Raw genomic sequence first — 24674 nt, forward strand, 5'->3', positions numbered from 1 at the left:
CAGGTTGACGTATCGCCACTCTTTGATATTGAAATTGCGCTCACCGACATAAAGCAGCGTTTAACCAACCTCGACCCTTCCACCACACACTCAGGTAATGGATACCATCAGCCAGTCGCGACATCATGGACAACCTAAGTCACTTAAATAGATTTGTGGCACTGATGGTGACATAATCGTCTATCAGTAATGAGTCACGGTGGGTCTGGTGAAAAAAAGGGGGGAGGGGGTGACGTCATGTCATACCGGGATCTGTCCTTTCCCCATGATGCGGTCTGTGCTCTCTCCATCCTCTTTGTTCTGCTTGGTCTTGTTGTAGCACTTCTCGTAGCAGAGCAGCCTCAGGGTCTGAGAGCCCTCCAGCTCAATCTCAAACTCCTTCGGGAAAGAAAGAAAAGAAAGAAGACATGAAAATAGTTGTTGGAAGATTATGTGGCAGAGAAAAAGGTGGGGAAAAAATATCCGAGCACAGTGGCACAAACGAAGGGATGATACCTTCACAAAGAAGTCTGCATCCCCTCGTATTTCCATCCATACATCCCACTGCAACACACAGCCGACCAACTTTCTCTGCTGTTACGTAAGACAGCACTCTGCATATGGTTTGCACATCGTTCGGAGGCCCACACTGTGCTGGTTCACTTAGCTTTTGGACAGATGTGAGTCATCACCAGCAGCTCCTCGTTAGTTAATATTATTTCCACTTTGCTGAGCAAAATCCTCAAAGAGTCTTCGGGTCCGCTGTGGAAAATACTGTACCGCGGATGAACCGATACTCCAGCTGTGTCCTCTTTCTTTTTTTTGCATACACGGTTTTGTACGTGCGCCTTACCTTATGCACACGCGTGTTTGTTACATGTTTGCAGGGGTTGCAGATGTTCTTTGGTGAGACATTATTTTCACCACTCAGAGACGGACAGTTAACTGATTAACAGACCAGATGTCAGATACATGACAGGCAGCGTGAACCGTGCCAAAGAGGAAATGTGTTCAGGTATGTCTTCCTGAGTGGAAGGAAAATAAACACACCGTTTTTTTTTTCCAGTGTTGAGCAACTTTGATAAAATAGTTTTGCAGACAAATCTGTGCATGAGTTGGTTATATATAGTTCAGTAAATTGTTAAAAATGTCAAATATTTAACATCAACAACTATATGACCCCCACCGGTAATAGCAACTCTGCAGGAATCTTTTATTCCAGCTGGAAATATGTAGAGCAACATATCTTTTACCTCATTCCATTTGGGTTCAGTGGTGTATCGATACACTCTCGTCTTGGCTTTATTTGAAAAGAAGCCAAAGGAATCCACCTCCAATGTGCAGTAGAGATCTGATAGAGAAAGAAATGACATTTACTGGGCCCCTTAAAGGTTCTTTGTGAAGTATTACATTAGCAGAAAACAGGCGAAATGTTTGAAAGCATCCTCAGAAAACAAATCGAATCCATTTATTTCAAGTTAAACAGTTCTAGTTATTGCCAATTAAGTGCTAAAAGTTCAACCTATAACTCCGCTGATGCATGATCACATTAAAGCTGAGCCGTCTTAGTAACTCGTGTCGTGTGATTATGTGCGTTCTCTGTTTGTCTGCGTGAAGGCTGAAAGCGACTGACTCACTCAAACTCTGTTTGAGGCCGGAGGCAGAGTGGACGATTACATTCAGGAACCCGTAGAGACCGGGGGATTCATCCTCTGGAAAAACAGTCAGAGAGAAAAAAAGACAGCGAGGAGGGATTAGAAAAGCATGCAGATGTGTGTTTGTTTTGGAGCAGAATCACACATGGAAGGAAGAGATAAAACAGCCCTGTACTGTAGAAAACATGTGGCTTGAACCCACGTCTACTTCTACACGCCACAATTATTAATCATTATTGTTTCATTCCAGGACAGTTTTTTTTTTTCCGGGGGGGAATTTTATGGTTTGAAACGGAGCTGCTGTGCACACAGACAGAGCATGAAATCAAGAAAGTATGAAAATATAACCACATGTCCGTATACAGGGTCCCAAAAGCCTTATGATGGTACACAGCAGAATTTATTTTTCCCCCGCAAGACTTTAAATTAATATGAAAAAGACAGTTTTATCTTGTAAAATACGTGCAAGACGTGATATTATACCATTTATTAGAGCCAGAAACTCTGGAAACAGAAAGAAACGTCAGGTTTTCCACTTTCTGCTGTTGGGAAATTGTGATATTTCTTAAAAAAACATTTTATTCTACACGTCTCATTTAAAACTGACCTCAAAACAAACCGTTTGCTCTCACAAAATTCTGAAAAAAACAAAAAATTCTGCGCTCTGTGGTGCAACTGTGCAGCCATTAGCAACTTAGCTTCAACCAACAGTCCTGTGACAAAATTCAGGGAGTTTTGGGCTGAACTGCAGGATGTGGTGACACAGAACAGACAGGAGCAAAGTATTAAAACAATTATAAGGATAATAAACCTAGTAAAACATCTATAGCATGACTTTATATTGCATCCTGCAGTGAGAAGCAATGAGACAAGAGCAGTAAAATTCCCAGAAACTGTTTGGGGTCAGAGGTTAAAAACAGCTTTTAACTCTGAACATTAGCAGCTTACCTTCTTTATTGATGCTAAGCGGAATGTGGTGGACAGTTTGCAGTTTGACACAAGAACTGGTCAACATCTGCAGCTCCATGGAAGTCAGCGAGGAAGTTTTAAAACCTTGAGGAAGGACAAAACATTTAGACTGTAAATGACGCTCAAACAGACCATGTGTATGATTTAAATGTGTGTTTTCTCTGTTTTAGGGCAAAGTATTGGCTTCTCCTTTCAAAGTTAAGGGATTAGTAACATCTAAAGTTCATGTAAGTGCATCGATTTATGTTTTCCATGATTAAAACTAAAAAGCTTGAGCTGGATTGGACAGAACATGGGACTCTTACATTTCTTCTGCTGTTCCTTGATGATCTCCTTCCACTCTGCACGTTCGTAATCCGATGAAATCAGGAAACCGTAACTCTGAAACACACAGAAAGAGTTAAAGAGAAGCGGGCTCAAAAATAAAATTAAAAAAAAAAAGGACAAATATCTGCGATTACACACACTCCAAGTTTAAAGTCGGCATTCATGTACTGTTGCTCAGCCAGCTTTAACAGCTGCAAGATATCAGACCGCGGTTGCTCCACACTGATGCAAGAAAGTCAGAGTTTGAGACAGATCAAAAGGGAATTAATCTTAAAGAGGTTCAGGGAGGGGATAGTGTGCTGGGAATGCAGCGAAAGAAAAGCAGTGAAATATGTGGAGATGTGAGGAAGTGGAGCGCACAGGGAAGGATGATGGAGCAGAAAAGAGGCTGAAGAAACAGGTTTAAGATGGAGGGTGTCGTCACCTTTCCGTTCTTGTTGTAGAGTCTGAGGGGCATGCTCGGAGACGTCAACAGCAGCAGAGACTCCTGTTCGGAAAGCTTCTTCCTGAGGCGATCGATGACTTTTGAACCCTTGTTGGCTCTCTGAAACCGCAGAGAGAAGCAAACTTAGAACTTGTTAAACATCGTTAGGTTTCAGCTTAATTAAATAAGAGGATCATCATTATAATGTAAACAGATTTCAGCGACATCTGCTTCTGAATACATGTGTGTGTAAATCTGGATTAGCGCATCTTCACCTTCTCTCTCTGGATCTCACTGCGGAGGTGCGAGATCTTGACCTTCATGGCGTCGAGCTCTTCGTCCGGGACTTGAGGGATGGTGAGCGGCTCGGTCTCTTCGGGGCCCTGGAAGGTCAGGTCAGTCAGGGGGATGTACCACTTACTGTCGTACTGCTGGTTTTTACTGCGGCGGGACGGGAGCAGGAAAAAAAATCAAGAGGGGACGGACGGTGAAAGGAGAGTAAAAATAGCAGCATGAAGGAGGAGGTGGAATGATGAAGAGGAGAAGACGGCAGAGAGGGAAGAAAATAGAAAAGCAGGGAGAGAAAAAAATTAAACAACAAATCTTTACTGTCATCGGAAGACAGAGAAAAGTAGGTCAACATGTTTATTAGCGATAAAAACAACAACAGGACAACTAGTTCTACGATGATGTGAAATGACTGAACTTTCTCCTGGTGATGACTCATTGTTCAAACATGTATATTTTTAGCAAAAGTGCAATAAGTGTTAAGAAATATATTCATGCAGGATAAAAAAACACAAGATACACTGATTATGTGACGACCTATATCCTGTGTGGTAGAGAACACGACACATATCCAGCAAAAATGAGCTTAATTTTAAACTTAAACTAGAAAAAAAAGCTATGTGCACAAGAAAAAATGTCCTTTTTTTTGTATGTTATGGCTTCATTGGCTGTACATTAAGTTTTGCAACTCAGGCCTCATAGATCTGACACTAAAAATGATCTCACCTGAAGAAATAAATGTCATTTTTCCACATAGTTCATTCCACTCTGTCAGATTTCGAGGTATCCAGCGTGTCTCCTGCACAACCTGATTACTATTCACTGTTACAGTCAGTCTAACTTTAGGACGGATGAGGTGTGAAAAAAAACAAACCAGACGCTTCTTACCCTCCGATCTGTTTCTTCAGCTTGGCGCAGAGCAGCAGATCGGTAAAGAGGAAGACGTGCCGCAGCTTTCTGGCTCCCTCCACCAGCTCCACCATGAAGCTGTCCCTCAGCAGCTGCCGGTTCTGTGGAAAGACGACAACGGCGGCGGCGGGTCAGTAACACAAAGCTCTGGATGCTGACAACTAAACAGCTGGACTCAATGATTCCAGTTGGAGGGATGTGCACTGGAAGGGAATCAGTGACATGCAAACATTTAAAAAAGAAATTCTTGTGTCATATAAACATCTTGGTGGCGTATAATAGAGTCACAGGTATATTTTTGGGACAGTTGTTGGAGCTGCATCCATTTCTCTCCCAAAATTGCAAAAAAAAAAATTTAGAGGATGCAAGGAAAAGGAAGGAGTGGAGGAGAGAAGGAAGTGAGGAACACTGCATCAAAAAAAAAAAACTCCAACTGACTCACTTCCTATGTGCAACCTCCTAATGCGCACCAATAATTAACTAAATAATTACTGAAAACTGCGGAGTGATTGGCGCTAAACTATATTTATCATACTGATTGCCCTTTTTATGCTCTGGATGTGGCATAATCGCCAATTTGCGCGTCACAAAGGAATGAATGAGTAGCAGCGAGGAAAAAAAAAAAAGGAAGGGAGCTCTGGACTGATGTCAGACTATGTAATGAGACGCGTAATGCCGTCGTCGGCCAAAAGGGGGCAGTGATGTCATTTTCTAAAGAGGGAAATGCATTTGCAAGAACAAAACAGAGCAAATGTCAAACCACAGCTCAATAGTAAATGGCTCACTTTCACACGCTCATAACGTTGGTTTTACTTGTGGTTCGGGGGATTAAAACTGTTACGCCGGAGAAGATCGTCGTAAAAATGAGACGAAGAGTCATGTTCGATTGACTGCACACACTGTGATCTGTGCCAGCAATTTTCAAATGTCAAAAATGATGACTTCATTTTAGGGTAATTTGCTGATGTTTTGTGTTAATTACAAACACAATTATTGGGATAAGATTTTGGCAATCTAACATATAGACAGCAGCAAATTGGAAGTGAGTGCTGCATGCTGACAACACTTAAAGAGCAGGTTTCCTTCTAATAAAAGCAAGAACAATGGCAGCTGAGGTACTACACCACCAAGAAATCAAGATTTTTACAGTCCATCGTTTGCTTCTCTCCAACCCAAAAAACATCTTTCTTCTAGGAGCTTTTAATGCTGATTTCGCGTCATAAATAAAGTATATTTTTCTCCACAGGGCATCTTGGCTTTATGTATAACCAGGACCCACTTCCTATACACCCCTCCATGAACACACACTATCACTGCCAGAAGTTTTCTTTCAAAACCTGAATGTACATCTGCTTGGAAAGCATCACGCTGTGTCACTCAGCGCTCGTGGATGATGGCGATGGTGAAGAAAGGACGACAAAGAGAGAAATTGGGGAGCATTGCGGAGAAAGAGTGGTGCAAGAAAGTGTCAGGGAGGGAAGAGAAGAGGACGTCTAAATGCGTGCAAAAAGGAAAAAGCTGAGAGAGGACGGAGAGAGCCGAGGCGAAGGAGCTGGAGAGACAGAGGAGAGCAGATGTCACACTGCGGTTTGTTACTGTAGATAGACACTGAACCATGTGACAGCTCCACTGCAGCTCTTCAGGCACCTCTTCATGCAGAGATCCAACCAGCAGATTACAATCTGATCCCCGAAATAAGGATCTAATAGAAACCTAATTCCCACTCGTCGCTGTAATTATTCATCTCTAGGAGACAGTGACGATGACGGCCCGTGATGGAAAACTTCCGGATGAGCTGCGTTCTGTCGGATGTTTCCAGCGGCAACTGTCACCTGCATCTGTCAGTCCGCTCGCTAAAGGAGGACGAGATTCCTGAAAAACACTCATTTTCTGTCCTCTTCCCGACCTTCTGGATGTATTTTCCTAATAATGACTGTGTCTTGTAAGCAATTACTGCACATGCACGTCGCTTTGCGTCCACATTTTTCTGTGCAGAGAACTTTGATGTCATGGGAATGGCACATCATGAAGTCACTCCACATGTAGTAAAAGCCCCCTGAGGATATTTCCCAACACGGATATGAATCAAACTCCATCTTGTCTTACCTCTGTCAATCTACATGCTGTCATGCTCAGTCTATATTTAGGATGTGTAGCGTACAGTAGTTTGAAAGAGACATCAGTCACACTGCTGCTTTGGTTTTGCCGTATTACTCAGATTCTACGCTGTGGAGTGAAGCCATCGTGGAGCGTCAACTATAATACGAATCTATAAATGCAGCAGCGCACCATCGGCCTGGTCTTTATAGGACGCTTATAGGATGATTTCACAGACATTTAATCCAGTGCCAATGACATCAGACTATATAGAGATGAAATCCAATAAATGAAATAAATCAGAACCACGTTTTCTTGCTTATGATTCCTCGCCTTATGTCATATTTTAAAATAAAGTGTGTTATCCAGTTCTAAATATATCAAAATTTACAATGAGTCTATTCTAATTTTCTATACCAAGTGTCATTTAACTGTTTAAGCCACATTTTTAAGCAAAACTTATAAGAAAATCTCACATGCTCAGCTGGTGTCTTTTAGTTTAACTTATTTTTTCTGTGCAAATCAATTAGAAAGAACACAAAACGAATACGCTTATATAGCCGGATTCCTCACGGCTGCTCTATTCCTGGACAGCACAACTCAGAAAGGCTTAATGTAAAATCTACAGCTTCCAGTCTTGTGGAAAGAGTGCGATTCGACTAAGTGTCAACACAAAACTGCAGTTCCCTCGAGTGGCCACTTGAGGCTGCGTCCAAAAGTGAGTCAATCCCCACAGATGTTAAAATGTTCAACTTTACAGCTGATATTAAACATATTTCCAGCCTTGTGCAAAAACCGCTTTTGGTCTCTATAGTTAATTCCTCCATTCATAATAACGGTACAGTGGGGGGATTTTAAAATAACTCATCTGTTTATATTGTATTAAAGCTTAAAGTTATGCATAATTAAGAGTGTGGTCATTGTGAGGGATAGCTGGGTGCATTTATTGGACAGCTGAGATGTTTTCATGGCCTCCACGGTTCACTTTCTTGCTAATTTTTGGATTAACTGGGAGTAGGAATGATGGCCAGATACACCACTGTTTAGGAAATCAGCACCAGAGGTTTTGTACATCGTTATGTGGATTCAACAACAAAACCTATTTAGATGACCTCAGCAAATTCCTACAGTAGACTAGATCACTGATTGGATCACTAGCAGCAGATTAGGCTGGATTACTGTCCAGAAAGAACCTCAGGAATGCTGATTAATGCAAATACAAGAACTACTAGATTTGTCTGAACAGTGGAGTAGCTGAACCAGACTTGAGATGGACACCACTGGAGAACCCCACTACCCATCAGGCCTCCGTGGTGATCCTCTCCTCCATTGATCTCATGATAAAGAGAGAACATTAAAGGATGGATTACATTAATACAGGTAACAGACCAAAAAACGCTGCTCTCACGAGTACGTTTTATTCATACCAATGACTGATGGCTTGACAGACCGAACGCACCTTTGTTCTTGTTCAGTTCATTGTTTAATCTCTGGATGCAGACAAAGTCCAGCGAAGGCTCATTTCTAAATCAGTAAACTGATGAATTTCAAATCTGGCTTTTGCTGCTTCGCTCTGCTTCTAGGGAGAGACACATCCTTAACAAACCAGCTGTCTCAGCGCATCAGATGACATTTTCATAACAACTAACAGCCAGTAGGAGAAATGCAGCTTTCTCCGTTTCTCATAATAGCTGACCGGCACGTCGGCAGGCGGAGCGACGCGAGGCCGAGCGCGCTGACAGCACAGAACGCAGATTAAATATTGACCATCTCCTGGAGAAGCCTCGCCGAGAGCATGTGCGCAAAGTAATGGCAGGATCTTACAAAGGACGCGGGTCTATATTTAGATTATGGGCTTTAAGGGGCACCTCTGCACAGCGCGGCCTGTACGAGGACATGTTTGTGTGTAATGATAGGGGGGAGAGAAAAAGTGAGCGTGTACACTTCCACGAGCAACACTCACATCAGGAGCATATCTTTCCCAAAGGCAAACAAAGCAGAGCGAGGACATGAGCGCCATCATTTGCATTTTAATTAAGCGGTGTCTTGTTTGTCGCCTCCCCTCCTGTGGCCGAGCCAGGGCCTCTGGGGGCCACCTGCGCCGCTCTGCTGCTGCTGCTGCTGCTGCTGCTGCATGCCTCCACTGACCAAAACCACAGGTTACTCACCAGTGTGCACGCATGGAGGGCAACAGTGACACTCCAGCGTTCCCTCGGTTCTTTAGATTTCAGGTCAGATCAGAAAAAAGCTCCGTGGCCTATTTCCACTGCAGCCATCGGATTGTTTTTTGCTCCTTCTCATCACCGTCACGACAACAGAATAACTAGAGGAGATTGCAAATAACCTGATTTAAACAGTCTGTCGTGCCGTTTTGCAAATATGCTCCTTGCGAGTCGTGTTCAAATCAACACTGTGGCTGTATTTGTGTAGCTTAACTTAAAAATAATCAACGCATCTAAAGTATTATCCTTACGTGTCTGTTTTTAAGCACCGTCATCTTCTCAACTTGTCCACCAAGTGATGAAATTAACCGTTTTGATGACTGACTCTTACATGTTGAGCTCATTCAGTGAAACACAGACAAAAAAAAAAAAAAGTCTATTATACACCCGATATATGGTGAGGTACAATATAATGAGCCCCATTGATTTCCATGTGCTGCTTTCATGTATCCACGATAAATATTTGATGACTGGTGTGGAGGCCTGGACGGACCGAGATGGAAGCTGAGGCCTGCGGGGACATTAAGGGAGGTGTGTGTGTGTGAGTGTGTGTGTGTTCAAAAGCAAACATAAGGAAGAAAGTGTGTGTGTGTGAAAGGGTGCGGTAATGACCCCCCTGTGAGCCGGGGGGAGGAGCCTCTTCGACCGGCTCCCTCCCTCCCTCGGTTTATGAATAATTAAGCTGGAATCTGCCAGTCAGAGCGGACCGGCGGCTCATTACGAGGCGTTATGTACGGCAGTGTCACGCAAGCTATCAATCAAGAGGCATCCATTCATGTGCAGCAAGTCATCTCCGGGGAGGAGGGAGGCGGTGGGGGGTGGGGAGGTGTTGGAGGGTTTGGGGGGGAGCAAAACACAGAATCAGCTCCAACAAGGCAATCCTGGCATGACCATATAAGGACATGGGCTCTGCTTTAGGCTGCAGATTGGCGGCCCCTGTACGCTCGTTTGGCACCGACTTCAAGGTTATTTAGAGGGCGGGGTCATGACATCATCACGCACAACCAAGTGCATCAGAGCTGGAGTGAGCAACTTAAAAGCCAAGAGTGCTCGGTCGCATTTAATTTCAATTAAATCAAATTAAACTGATTGTTAGGAACAAGTCAAAGCTGTTTCTTTCAGTTTCAGAAAGTGAAAGTTGGCTTGATTTTATTATTAAAGGTGTAATCACAATTTTGGGGGTTTTTCTGCATGAGTTGTGCAATGATGCATCAGTGTTGGCTGCAGCTAAGAGTCACATACGGATTTAAACAAAAGCATTTCGAGCTACAGCATGACATGCAATAAAGATGTTGTAGTGTTAAACAGCAAAGTGCAATAATATTATCCTGCAGATTAGCTGTTTTATTGCTCTGAGCCCCAAAATCAGCCGCTTGGTTTAAATGGAATCTTATCTTTTAAGAACATTGCTCAGATTACATAATTTTTCACATCCAGAAACTATAAAAACACGAAGAAATGTTGGATTTTCAATTTTCAAACAGGACTTAAAAACATCACGTATGAGATGTAGTTCAGTCAAGATAATGAGCCAAATCTGAGCTTAAAATCACAATATTTCATCAAAATCCCTTCTTTCTACATGCGTCACTTAAAAATTCACCAACGATAAACCGTTTGCTTTCACCAGATCCTATTAAAAAAACGAAAAATTCTGTGCTCTGCATTGCAGCTAGTAAGCCGATAGTGATGCACATGACCCAACAGACATATGACAAAAGTCCAGGGACTGTTCAGGTGAACTCGGCTGAACTGCAGGCTGTGTTCATGCAGAGCAGATAGGAGGCAACAATCTAAGTACCTACAGTAAACAGAGAGTCATCATTTTTATCAAATGCTATATATGCTGGAAAACTTTTGTACGTGCATTTTGCAAGTTTTGAAAATAATGTGTTACAATAAATATTTAAATCCATTCAACCTTTGTGTCTTTTCTTTTATGATTTATAGCATTATTATTGTGTCATACTGCACAGAACACATTTCTGATTTCTCCCCCGAACTTTACTTTGCTGTTTCCATAGACACGCAGTAAAAAAAAATTGTGACAGAAGCAAACAAACGCCCAGAAGCTGCTCAGGGTTCAGTATCCAACAGTCACGGGCATATTTTTTTCATCTCCGAACACTCACCTCTCCCTTCTTGACAGTCATCGACTGGCGCCTGGGCGTCGTCTCCTCGTTGATGCTGGACAGAAAGTTTTGGGAGATTCTCAAGGCGTCCTGCAGGAGCGGGTGGTCCGGGTGGCTGGTGGGCGTGTGTTTCAGCAAGTCCTGGGAGAAACACAGAAATATTAAGATGCAAAAACGTAAAAATATCTCAGCAAAATCACATACATCAAAGTTTATGCACTAAACAGTTACAGCACAGCGCATTAAGTTTACAAACTGCTCAGCCGTGCTATTCATAAAAAGTAGTCGAAAAAAAAAAACGCATCACACAATCAGACATCTTTTTGGAGTGTTGCTCAAGGTTATTACGTTTTCATAGGTGCAATAAACTCGGCCCTGACTCTGCAGAGTAAATGTTAAAATGAAATATAGAGACAGCCAGACTCCCTGCAGTAAAGGTTTGATCTTTAATCAGCTTCACTCAACCGCAAAATGAACATTACGTTAGTACAAGAAGACAGAAAACTGTCTACAAACAAATACACACAACCAAAAGGCAAGCAAAAAGGTAATTTATATAGAATTAGTAATCTGCAAAATATCCAGTCGTACTTGGCGTGCAAAAGAAATACCTCAAAAAAACAAAACAAAAAATTAAATGTTCTGGTCTGAAACTCTTGGCAAACTGCACTGCTTTGATTTTCTGTGTCACGTCTTCTTGGGTTAATTTGTCAGTAATTACGGCAATTTCTAAAACACAATGAAACTAATTTGCGACATTATTAAGGAGCATTGCTGAGCTTGCAATCTCTGCTTCTACTTACATGAAGCACCAACGTGCTGCGCGTCACTCTGTCCACCGGTTTGTACAGTAAAGCTGTAAAGAAATAAAACCGAATGTGTAAATGACTGAATAAATATTGCAGGCAGTACATTCAGATTATATTCTAATAGGACAAAGTAAATGACTGACCCTCCAGAGAGTTCTTGGCAGTCTCCTTGCAGTCCTTCGGGCTCCTCACCTTCAGATTCTGTTTGGATGTAAATCACAGGTACAGTAACGTTGAGAAAAAAACCTTTAAAACCCAGTTCAGTGCAATTAACAGCGACTTGAAAACACGGCGAGGATATTATCTTTGCTCGAGCTCTGAGGTCATCCGCTTCCAAATTAATTATGCCATCCTCAGCAGCTTTTCCCCCCATCATCGTGCTCAGATGGCTCAGAGTCATGCATCATTACTTAGGCCATTAACAACCCTGGATGATGAATTCCCCATCCCGCGTGCAGATACCAGCCTCAGCGCTGACTGCTAGACCTCATAAAACATAGACAAAGACTGATGATGTATCAGAAACTGCCACATGCTTGAAAAAAAGAGAAGGAAACGGCATAGGGGCTCTGAGACTTGGCCGTCGGACTGCTTGGCAGACGTGCTCGTGTTTTATATCCCGCTAATGTAAAGCTGTTTAATAGAGAGGTGAACATTTGCTCTTTTTTTAATGTACAGTTTTTAAAGAAGTCCCACGCAACTCTCGATTTAAGAGGCTGCATCTGAAGCCATTAACGTGGCTGCTGCACAAAGAGGAAAATCTCAGAACGTACGAGGAGCGCTGTAATGCTGTTAGCGCTCTCGCTGCTCCCCTCCATGTCAGAATACAACACTACTGGGGATGCAGATTAGTTTAAACCAGGGTCAGATTTGTTATATCAGCCTCCAAAACTAGATTTGAGGCATGAACACAAACCTTTTCACATCTAGCTTGTCCGACATAAAAGAAAAAGCTCAGAGCCGGTTGGACACTCGTGTGTAGGGAAACGAAAAGTGTTTAAATCTGTTGCACTGTCATGGCTGTAGAAGGTGGGCTCACATTTAGTCTGGTTGAGACCGAGTCAAGGCCTCATTGAGAGAAAACACACACTGTTCTCTGCTTTGTTTCATTTAAATGACGTACACAAACGTTCAACAGACAAACAATAATGTATGCATGAGCACACACACACACAGCAAATTGCTTCTGGCTGTGTTTGTATAGAAATGTTCAGCAGAACATTAAAATTTAAGTGCAGGGAAATGATAAAAGCTGTGTGGCTGAATAATGGGAGTGTGTTTTGCGAGTACAGTACGTCAGGGACAAAACTATTAAGCAGCTGCGAAAATTTTTCCTGACTCTTCAGCACCTCTCAGAAACAGTTCTTTTCACTAATAATGCATAATTTAAAACTGCGCTGCAAGTTAGTCATTTTCAGTCCAGGGAAGAGCGAGTTTTTCCTCACAAACTGTCCAGCTGAGGAGGCCAAGAGTGGAAAGGACCGAGGTCCATTTACTTTACTGGAGTATTTCCATTTCATGCTTCTTCAGGCTTTCACTCCACTGTATTCATTTAACAGCTTTTAAGGTATAGATTTTACACAATGGATAAAATAGCAAACTTTTCAAATACAAAACATTCTTTAAGATTAAATTAATGGTTTCCAGCCTGTTTGGTTTCTGATGTCTTACAAAAAATAGTGAAGTCAAGGTCACATTTAACATGTCTGTGAGTGAAAAGCAGGCTGCAAGGTGGATCAGTGGTTAGCATCGCCGCCTCGCAGCTAGAAGGTCTTCAGTTCATGTCCCAGTGAGGACACCCGGGATCTTTCTGCATGGAGTCTCCATGTTCTCCCCGTGCAGCGTGGGTTCTCTCCAGGTTCTCCGGCTTCCTCCCACAGTCCAGTAACATGCTGAGGTTAATTGGTGATTCTAAATTGTCCGTAGGTGTGAATGTGAGTGTGCTTGGTTGTCTGTCTCTAAGTGTAGCCCTGTGATAGACTGGTTACCTGTCCAGGTGAACCTGCCTTCACCCTGAGTCAGCTGGGATAGACTAGAATAGGATTTGGGTGTATAGATAATGGATGGATGGATGGATGAGTGAAGCTTCACTAAGTATTGACTTTTCCCTGAATAAATGTTCAAATTTTGCAACATGTTTGTTTTGCAACTTTGTTTTTCTCTTCCCTTTTCTATTAATCCTTATGTGTGTATGTAAAACTGTATATATGTCGTTTGAAGCAGCTCCACCTGCAGCAGCTACAACAGCAACGTGCTGCTGACACACTGATGCTTCAGTGTGAACAATCCAACAATGTCTTACGTAATAAATAATAATCAGGCAGGTGGGTGAAACCAGGACTTTAACTACATGTCCCTGCTAAATTCTACTTAACCCTCCTATTATGTTTGGGGTCAATTTGACCCCATTAAATGTTTAACATCTCTAAATAAGTCATTAACATATTTTTTCAGTTTTATTTAAAGGGCTATGTATACATAAAGTTAGGTAACAATTTTAGTTCTGATATTTTCTGGAGGTTTAAATTACTGGGGTCACATTTAACCCAAGGATAGAAGATGTCAGTAAATTTGAAGGTAATATTTACTTGTAAATGAGTATTTCTACATGCTGAATTAGTATTTTTACTTTAGAAACTGAATACCTAACTAACAGTTGCAGCCAGGTAGAGATTTACATTATAAATAAGTGCAGAGCTACAGAAGACCAACCGGTTTATGTCAACATCCTGCAGACGTAACTTTGCCATTTTGTGCAATAATGTCATCAACCACTGCCATCTGAAACCGTACGTTGGAAATACAATCTGACACTCGCGTATTATCGTAAAGCCAGAAATGACGGGGTCTTAACAAACATTTCAGTGTAATGTGGTGAATGCTCAGCTGAGCGTGCACTGGTTTTTATTTTAATTACATACAGCACTGCTCGGGACATCAAAGAGAACGGAACAAACAGCGAAACTTCAACCGGCGAATTTTCTGGTCACTCTCCTTTTTTTTCCTTCTTACCTCAGAGATTTCAGCGAACTGCGTGTTGGCCTGGCAGCACTTCTCCGCCGTCTCCACCGCCAGCTCATAGTTGTCCACAAACGCCCGGTAAACTCCCAGCTGGCTGGCCTGGTGGCGAGGAGGGGAAACAGAAACAGAGGAAGGCGGTGAGGTTTACGTTTTAATTAGACGTACGTAAATATGTGTCAGTCGCTGGATCTGCTCTGTCAGATACCGGCGAGGAGGTGCCTCTTAATCCCAAACTATGGATTCTGAATATTTACCCAGAATACTTCAAACAGTCCAAGTGTCTCCGCTCAAGTGTTTGTTTGTTGGAGGCTAAATGGTGCATCGCCTGCTTGAGGCAGAAACAAACATTCTGTGGAATTTCTCAGTGGCTGAAAGGAATGACATTTTACTTTGCTCTTCAAAAGATAAGCTGTTTCACACACATAAAAAAAGCCCCTCCATCTCCCCTCTCCTCTCACCCCGACCGGTCGAGGCAGTTTCTTGCCATCAAAAGGAAGTTTTTTCTTTCCACTGTTGGCAAAGGGCTTGCTAGAAGGGATTTCTGTTTGTTTTCTCTCTGTAATATAATATTGTAAGGTCTTATGTTGTGAATTAGCACTATATAAATAAAATTTAACTGAATAAGTTTTGGAAAATTCTGAGCGTCTGTCACAATTTCCTGGAGTGGTGTAATACAGAGATGACAGCTGGAATGGTGAACCGATTCGACTGCTAGTAAGACTCTGTTTTCCCCAATTTAAAGGCTCCGTATTGTGTCCTTTTTCAGCAAATTAATCAAAGTTTCATGTGTGTTTTTTAGCTCAAAATTCTGCAAAGATGGTTCACTTCACCGTGGCTGTATAATCTCTGGTTGTAGAGTTGTTCTTAACAGGTTGTTTTGGTCTAAAAACCATAAACTGCATAAAAGATGGACGTAGCAAGTGGCCCTGAAAAATGAAGCCAACCCGGAAGTGTCAAAAACCTGCAATATCACTACGTCCGCTAGTCCTGGCTCCACAAAGCCCTGGCTCCCATAGACTGGAATTGGAAAAGAAGTGATCACAGATCAAGAAATACTGCATTCCTACAGCTCAGGATTTTTTTCTTATTAGTTTTCATAATCAAATCCAGAGATCAGGTGGCCAATCTGAAAATAAATCAATACTGAATGTTTAAAAAATCGTCCACATTTTGCAGGGCAAGGGGCGTGGCTGGCTTGATTGACAGTCGGCAACGACCACACAGATGAAGCGAGCAGAAGGCGGTAAATGTGGGCGGGGCAGAGAGGGCCCGCCTCTCAATCCGTCTGACCAATCGCTGCTCCTATGGCTCCGCCCCCCTCCAACGATTTTTGCGTCACTGGCTCCAAAAATCCAAGATGTCAACCAGGAAGTAGCAAAACCCTGGCTTCATGTTCTCAGTGCAGAAACCAACGGGTGACGTCACGGTAGCTACGTCCATCTTTTATACAGTCTATGCTAAAAACCAACAAGCTGCTGCTGCTGTTTTTGCCCCATTCAAGAAGAAAACGCCCTCTGCATCAGTTCAAGCTGCATGACTATTGGTTAGTTAGGTGTGAAGTAGCACCTGGGCTGAATTCTTTCTCGCTTGTGAAGCTGGGATCAACCATATATGGGACCTTTAATGTTATTTCACTTTCATCTTATTTTATTAGTACAGGAGTTTTAACTGCAGTACTCTGCATGTACGTCTTCAGATCATGTTTGTTGATGTTTTTCATTTCAGTGTCTTCATATATTCAAAAGAGAAGTTTCATAAAATGCATGTCAAGGAAAAGAAAGAGACATTTCTGCTCCAGCGACAGGAAATCATCCAAGTTTAAGCAAGTGTTGATGGACTGTAGGAGTGAAAGTAATCAAACTCAAACCCAAACAGACTCCAAACTTCTCAGTCACTATAAAAACCTTTGTCTGTCCTGTTATTGTCAAACCATCAGTTTAAAGAGTAAATATAACTAAAAAGTTTCCTTAAAATCCCCCCAGTGACATTATAGTCAGATGCACGATCCCTGAAATTTCACAGCTGAGGAAAACAGATTAAGCTCAGGCAGCTGAGTCTGAGAGTCTCCATGTGACACGCAGATAATCGAACGAGACAACCAGGAAGGCAAAGACGACAACAACGCGTAACCACGGTGGTCCTCGCAGCCCGTTGCCCCGGCAACCGGCGAGACCTGCGCCGCGCCGGGGCGAGTAATTAATGACTGGTGTAACGGAGGCTATGAAAGCACATTTAGGAAGCTGGATGGCTGAATAAAACTCCAGCGAACGTTGCCTGCCAGCGCTGCGATCCATCTCGGCGGCAAACAAAAGGACAATCAATTCTGGTGAACAAAAGCCAGCGGAGGAGAGAGTACAGTGGAGACGGGCTTTGTGTGGACTGCACACTCTCACCCAGCTCTAAAAGGAAAACCATACACAGAAGCACCTCTTACCTGAGTGCACTGAGCATGAATTATTACCTTTAATGCTCTTATCATCCAGCACCTCGCTGTATTTCAGACCTTTTAGCCCCACATGAGCCTGTGCAGAGCTCCGGTAATGTGGACGGATGCCTTTTGTCCGTTCCAGGCGCTTCAGGTTTATTACAACCTGGGTCTTACTTTCAAGGTTCTAACCACAATCTGTATCAGCTGTGAGCACTTGTTGCTGGGATCGGCCTTGTGAGAAGAAGCGAGCAGGCGATTAGAAAGGTTGCAAACAAGACGTCGGCTCAGCTACGTCCATTCAGCGAGTTTATCTGGAGGTAAAGTGAGAGCAGCGTAGAAGGACGATGAACACACGATTATGACAAGTGAAGACGGTCAAAGTTGAACCAAGAAGTCATTGTGTGAACACATACAGTAAGTATGATGGATGACAACAGTGGAAAGCTTGGCTAATAATTCTGCTGTTTTCCTTCTGCTAACCTGACGATTCGTAAACAAGTCAGGATGATCTGACAAAGTGTTTTAAATGGTGCTATATCATTGGATCTCTAAAAGTCACCTGATGTGGGTTTTTTAAGTTACCGATGCCGACATTTAGAGAGCAGGGCGGTCGATGGCTGATACATAACCCTGATTTCATGCTGTTGTTTTCTTGCATCAGACAAAATATAACAATACGAATAAACGAGACACAGAATTGCTAAAACTTAAATGAGCATCTGCATCGTCTCTGCACTGCTGTTAAATTATAATAGCTCACTAACACTAAAACACTAAGTCTCTCTGTACCGCAGGTAGTTTCAAACTGTGGCTTATTGCGCTCAAGTTCCCTGCTGGTTTTTGACTTAAAATTACTCTTTGGACAGTGATTACACCCTTAAAACCTCATGTCTGTGCATCAAAATGAAATATTTAGTGTTTTTTCCTGCCTTTATATGGCTTCATGGTAACTCCACACGGTTGCTTCCTTTAGAAAAAAAACTATCTTTGAAGCCTTCGTCATTCTTATCCACTCACCCCTTCGCCACTCACTGCAGCTCGAGCACACCAGCTCACCTACAAAACTACTTTACGCTACACAATGTCATGTTGTATTATTGGAGTAATTCAAAAAATACATGTTCAAACCAGCAACTGATTCTGAGGAAGAAGAAGAAAACCCCCAACATGAAAGTTAGCAGGACTAATTTCTTAGATTTGTTTATGAATGAAACTACAGAGGTCTGAATCTATGTTTTTTATCTGTACACTGAGGTTTCAAGGAGGAGATAAAAAACCAGCATATGGAGATGCCAACAAAGTAAAGAACTTGATTTTCAACCGAACATAACCCCTGTTCGCCAGTCCCCTGCTACTCAGTCAACTCTCAAAATGATTTATTGGCCTGATTAATCGGCCAGTTGATAAATCAGTCTGTCACTAAATCTAATACAATTACTGCTGATAGAAATGATGACAAAAAGACACAGAGACAAGAGCCAAACTAGATTTATGCATTAAGGTTCTGAATAAACTTGCTGTCACAAGTTAAACTGAGTACTTTTTGTTTTCTTACTTGGTGAGGTTCAATGTATTTTATCTATCTAACTTTTCTGTTCATTTTTAATCTGTTGCCACGTGTAGAGCGTTTTCTAATTAGACTTTTAACCCCAAACCTCTACAAATAAAGAAGCGAGCCGCTAACTATTCTCGTCTCCGACTAAACTCATCCATCCTGTCGCATCCTATTTTTAGAATCTGACCCCCACGATCGCTGGTTGTGTGAAAACCGATTCTGGCAGGAATGTATAGTCACAAGTTGTTCTTTTTTTTTCTAAACATCACTTGCACTTATTTTGTTACCGCTGGCATTTACAATGTGTGACAGATCTCTCTTTGTGTGTGCAAAAAGAAAAAAAAACCATCTACGGCTTCGAGTCTGCGTGTCATGTGCCACCGAGAAAACACAACAAACACAGGCCTGAAATAAGCGCCTCCTTTGTTAACAAACGACTGTCCTCGACTGACATGCCGACGGATTCCAGGCGGCAGAACCGTCCCGAAAGGCCGCTTTTGCACACATTTGCACACCAGAAAGAAGCAAGGAAAAGAAGGAGGTAAGGAAGGGAAAAAGCGAGTTTTCATAATCCTGCAATCCTGTGTCCTGCCCTGGGCCACACAATCTGCACCACAGCAGAGGCCATTCAGAGCGTGACAGTTCGACTGTGGCGAGAACAGAGAGCCCGAATGTCTGCCAGCCACATCCACGGAGCCACACACGGCGGCACGAAGGCTTACCGACTGCAGCCACAGTATCAGAGCGAGGAGAAAAAAAAAAAAAAGGCTTTGGGTGATGAAAGAAACTGCTTAGGTGTTCGGATTTCTCACTTCGGGATTTGTCCCGTGCGAGAGTATGTGCGTGTAATCCACAGCGGAAAACAACATTAAGAAAACAGCCTCATGACAGAGTTTGGGGCCGTTAAACGAGAAGGCTGGATTTAGTTTTGGTTTGCGAGGCGCTCTGAGAGGACTCAGGATATTTTCTTACAAAGAGAAGAAGCACTGTTTAGTCTACGGCGATATAATTGATGTGAACAGTTACAGAGCTTTTGTTGCATTTATGACTAAATGATAGAAGCTGTGCGGGGCTTCGCGGTGGTGCAACGTTCCCACAACGCCGATGATATCATGCTGATTTTTAGTAGGTACAAAGTCTATCGTATTTATTTTAGTTTAGCAAATTGTTGAGGAGCTTTAAATACAAAATAAGGTCCTATTTGCACGGGATTATCTTGGGACCAGTGGTGATTTATAATAATTGCGGAGGATGTCTGTGATCTTAATCCCGTGTGAATGCGCCTTGTCTGTAATTTTTAAAGTGAAAATTCCACCGCAAATCACCGACCATGTTTCGCCTGTGATACTAGTCCCGTGCGAATCTGCATCTCAGTGACTGGGGGGTATTTTAGTTTTTGTTTATCTATTGCACGCCTTTTTCTACCTCTTTACCAGTTGCATTATGGAGGCTGCAGTGGAAATTATTGACAGGTGCAAGGCGGCTGGGTGGTTAGCACTGTTGCCTCGCAGCCCGAAGGTCGCCGGTTCGCGTCCCGGTGAGGACACCCAGGATCTTTCTGCATGGAGTTTGCATGTTCTCTCCGTGCAGCGTTAAGGAGGAGGTTAATTGGTGATTCTAAATTGTCCGTAGGTGTGAATGTGAGTGTGCTTGGTTGTCTGTCTCTAAGTGTAGCCCTGTGATAGACTGGTTACCTGTCCAGGTGAACCTGCCTTCACCCTGAGTCAGCTGGGATAGACTCCAGCCCCCCATGACCCTAGTGAGGATTAAGGTGTATAGATAATGGATGGATGGATTTTCAGTGCAAATTCAGGAGTAGGCCTACACACAACAGGCCTATGGACCATTTGCAGAAATGGCAAAACCAGGTCAACAAGAAGAGGGATACTTCGGAGGACATTGAGATGGATGACATGCATAGCAGCTTGCAGTAAGAAACATTTTTCTAGGCGTATCTTTGAACAGGCTTAATACAAACGCCCTGAAGGCCCGTTATTCACAGATTTGACGCCATGTCAGTAAATCCGAGTAAATGCAAGAAACCCAGACGTGGGGGGCTAATTCACAAATTACCAGAGATCCCCAGGTAATGCTAATCAAGTGCGAATAGTACATAAGGGTGATTTCTTTTGCAAATGGTCACAAACCAGAACACTTTGAGGTAAAATGCTGTGGATCAAGTTCTAATCATCCTCACATGATCAATCATGTAACCTGAACCACGATAATAGTTATAAAGAACAACGTCCCGTCAGGTGTTTTTTGGTCTTCCAGGCAGTTTGTCAGTTTGTCCGTCCGTCTTTGTCTTTGCCGCCGTGCATGAATCGTGTCTTGACGAGGAGCAGAAACACGAGTGTGATTTTCGCCCTATTTTCCGCCTTCAAACACTTCTCCCCGACACTCACAACCCGTCACTGACGCTTTGCCTCTTCCTCTTTTCTCTCCGTCGTCCTTGTTCTGATGTTTTATGATTCCTAAGCTCCCCTTGCAGATTTCAGAGTCATGCTAAGACAGCTCCATCACGGCTGCGGCGGCCTAAATCTACTTGCCTAGTTGACTTCCTATCCTTCTCCCTCCTCCTCCTCCTCCCCCTTGAGTCCTTGTCTGTATCACCCTCCTCTACTCCCATCTAATCTCCCCCCTCTCTTCCTCCTCCTAACCGAGCGGCTGTCATGTAGCATTTTCCCCCCTCCGTTTTTTTTTTTTAACCCTTTTTGTAGGCTCAGCGTCTTCTCCCCCTGACCTTCATTACCTACTGTCTGGATAGAGGGATGGAGCGGGGTAGAACCTCGGCTAGCATGTGTGTGAATGCATCAATGTGTGACAGACGTGTAGGTTTATGAGGTAAGGGCGACAAAGACTGATAGACAAAGCGTAAATACAGAGAGTGGAAAAAAATCTCTTCCTGGATGACGTAATGGTTGAGCCAGACAAAGAAAATGTGTAAATGTACAAAGAAACCAGCGCTGGGATATGCAAATATCAGCTCCAGCTTCCAATTTAACTTGATTTGAGGTTGCAAAATTAAAAACGTGCATTTCTGGGGTACCAACTCATGCAAGAGCCGTCAGCAGTGAGTCCCCCATTTAAATGTATTCACCTGATTTCCTTCACTGTCCCCCTTCGATGTCCATCTAAAGATCTACAAGTATGCATTTCTTATTTTGGTGCAATCTTCTTCAGATTTCACCTCTACTCAACCTTGCCCTGCAGATTTACAGGTCCGACAGCTGGAGAAGTCATTATTCTACTGGTGTGCTATTGTTTTTTTTTCTTCTTCTCTTTTTACGATGTCACACTAGCAGACTAACCGTGCAGCGTTACTCCCCGTTCAGCCGACAATCACTGCGCTCGCACCATATTTCTTTACTGCCCACATCAGAATGATGTCATCGCATCTTTTACGGAACCGACTGTGGGCGAGTTTGGTTGGACGGGAGCCTCGATGTGACCGAGAGGAAGGAATCAAATGCAGACACGCACACAAAAAAAAACCTGTAAAACAATTTGATAATTACCAACATTTGATAAAAAATTGGATTTTGTGCCTCTGACAGCAAAAAATACAAATTAAAACCTAATTTCTTAGCCGAGTCTCAAGGGTGAGCCTCCTGAGATAAGCTAATAAGAAAGAGAGAGAGAGTGTGTGTGTGTGTGTGTGAGTGTGTGTGTGAGTGTGTGAGTAAGAGTGTGTGTGAGAGAGAGAGAAGCTCCTATTTATAGCAGCTTCTTCGAGACACAAAGCGCACAGTTCTGTGATGGCCTCAGCTGCCTGAAGCAAAAAGGCGGCATTGTGAAACACGCCTGCACCTCTTTCTGTGCAAGTGTGTGTGTGTGTGTGTGTGTGTGTGTGTGTGTGTGTGTGTTCGAGCACAAGTGAGTCTGAGGAGGAGAGAGAGAGAGGGAGTGAGGGAGACACCAGTGGGAGAGGAGCAGTATTTCGGAGAGAATTAACAAATGATTCATTGTGGGTTAATTGACCCATTGTGAAAATGATTAAATAGGCCCAGTGTACATTTGGCCCCGACATCTTTGGCTCAAACGACTGCGGGACGGAAAGAGAGCGAGCATCTGTTTAGGCGGAAATAGACAGAAAGGGGTTGATTCTGATTCAATTTGAAATGATAAAAGAAGCACAAATCAAATCCCGTCCTTGTTGGTTTTTTTTTTTTTATTGTTTTATCAAATCTAGCCAACAAACGCTGCCTCCTGATTGAAGAAACAACATTAGTATGAATGATGTCGCTCCGGCTCTCTGGCTCTGCGTCCACAGGTCAGAAATGTAGCCGGACCCTGAGTGTCGTTTCCAATGCTGTCAACTTTTTCGGGTGCCCGATGTTGTCACTTTGATTAGGGGTAATGTCAGGCAGTTGCCCCCCCGGGGGGCGCTTCCGCTGTCACGGGTGCACACAAGCGCACACAGTAACACACCACCACCACGGACACCCCAAACCTTTGAGGTCATCTTTTTCTTTTTTTTTGCACACAAAAAAGGTAAATAAATTCCAGCCTCACCAGTTTCTGGAAGAGGTCCCCGACTCTCTGGTGGTGGCTCCACTGCTGGACGCGGGGCAGAAGTCCGTCGTAGAACTCCTTGTGGATCTCGTAGAGCTCAGGCACTTTGAAGAAGATGGTTTCTATCTGGGCCACAGTGAGCACCGGCTGTGACGTCGTCGCGGCGGCCTTCAGAGGCTTCATGGGCTGAGAGGAGCAAACGGGGCGTCTTTATTTAAACTGTGAGCGCTCGTTTGTGAACTCAATACGAGTCTGCAGAGCGAGCTCTGGCTCTCTGATTCATATTAGCAGGAACAAAGCAACAGCTGCATAAATAGGAATGTGACTCACATTCAAGACTTCCAGTGAACTCTTGGACATGTGGATGCTTTTAATGCAGTAACCTCAATGTTTTAACTGATTCACATGTTAAGTACACAATGACTGTCTTTTGTCAGTTTTACATCCAACCCCCCAGTCCTTTGCTGTTTTTATGAAGCCAGGCTGTGACACGTTTTTTTCTCTCCTTGATAAAAGAACCTGAAGACTCACGAGCAGTTAAAGGCACAACTTTGTTCATTCAGCTATCCTCACAGGTTTTACTGCTGATCCTGTTAGGTAATGCTTAGATAGACATTCCTTTTCTCTACATGCTTGACACTATTTAAGCATTTAGATGGTTTTATGACAAGCTACAAGAATTAGTATTATTTCAGTGAAGTTCTACTTTTCTGGCCACCAGATGAACATAAACGTAGAATTCACTTTTCCTCTAGCTCTGTTTTGGTCTTCACAAACTCCTACATAACAGGCCTCTTTAGCAACGTAACGTACTTCTAGGCAGAATTGAGTTCATCAGTTTTTTGCTAAAACTAGCTGCCTACTCTTAATTAAAAATATTTGAGAGGGAGGGAGTGCTACCTTGATTCAAAAGTTGAAAAAAATCTATGTGCTCTGTGGATGCGATACATCTAGACTCGACTGACTTTTCACAATTTAAATGCTTGAAATGCACCTTATATTACAAAAAATAGATAAATAATATCAAAATTGCACCACTTATCGGAGCCAGAAACTGATAAAACAGAAACCGTTATTGGTTTTTTAATTTTTAAAGAGTTTCAGTTTAAAATCCCGATATTACAACAAAATCACTTTATGCAACAACTCTCATTTCATCTCATTAAAAAAATTCCCCAAACGATTCGCAAAAACCAGATTTCATTACAACCAAAACATTGTGGTCTCCTTATTGCAAACATAAAGTCATTAGTGACTCAGCTGTGACACTCACGTAATAACAATTCAGAGACTTTACCGCTGAACTGGGCTGAACTGCAGGCTGTGTTTACACAGAGCAGATAA

At 42.9% G+C, this 24674-nt stretch overlaps 1 protein-coding gene across 1 annotated transcript in view; it reads right to left on the reverse strand.

Moving 5' to 3' along the window:
• LOC103365010 (breakpoint cluster region protein-like) overlaps positions 1-24674 on the reverse strand; it is a 117422-nt gene that overhangs the window by 14010 nt on the left and 78738 nt on the right. The window contains exons 4-16 of the mRNA XM_008292331.1: positions 23331-23516; positions 14824-14931; positions 11955-12012; positions 11806-11858; positions 11003-11143; positions 4531-4652; positions 3630-3795; positions 3355-3474; positions 2909-2984; positions 2583-2687; positions 1617-1691; positions 1233-1330; positions 247-378 (exon numbers count right to left, since the gene is read on the reverse strand). Of these exons, the coding sequence (XP_008290553.1) occupies positions 247-378; positions 1233-1330; positions 1617-1691; positions 2583-2687; positions 2909-2984; positions 3355-3474; positions 3630-3795; positions 4531-4652; positions 11003-11143; positions 11806-11858; positions 11955-12012; positions 14824-14931; positions 23331-23516 (1440 nt within the window). The remainder of the gene's footprint in view (positions 1-246; positions 379-1232; positions 1331-1616; positions 1692-2582; positions 2688-2908; positions 2985-3354; positions 3475-3629; positions 3796-4530; positions 4653-11002; positions 11144-11805; positions 11859-11954; positions 12013-14823; positions 14932-23330; positions 23517-24674) is intronic.

Source organism: Stegastes partitus, unplaced genomic scaffold (genome assembly GCF_000690725.1).
Source record: "Stegastes partitus isolate 25-593 unplaced genomic scaffold, Stegastes_partitus-1.0.2 Scaffold803, whole genome shotgun sequence".
Taxonomy (NCBI): Eukaryota; Metazoa; Chordata; class Actinopteri; family Pomacentridae; genus Stegastes; species Stegastes partitus.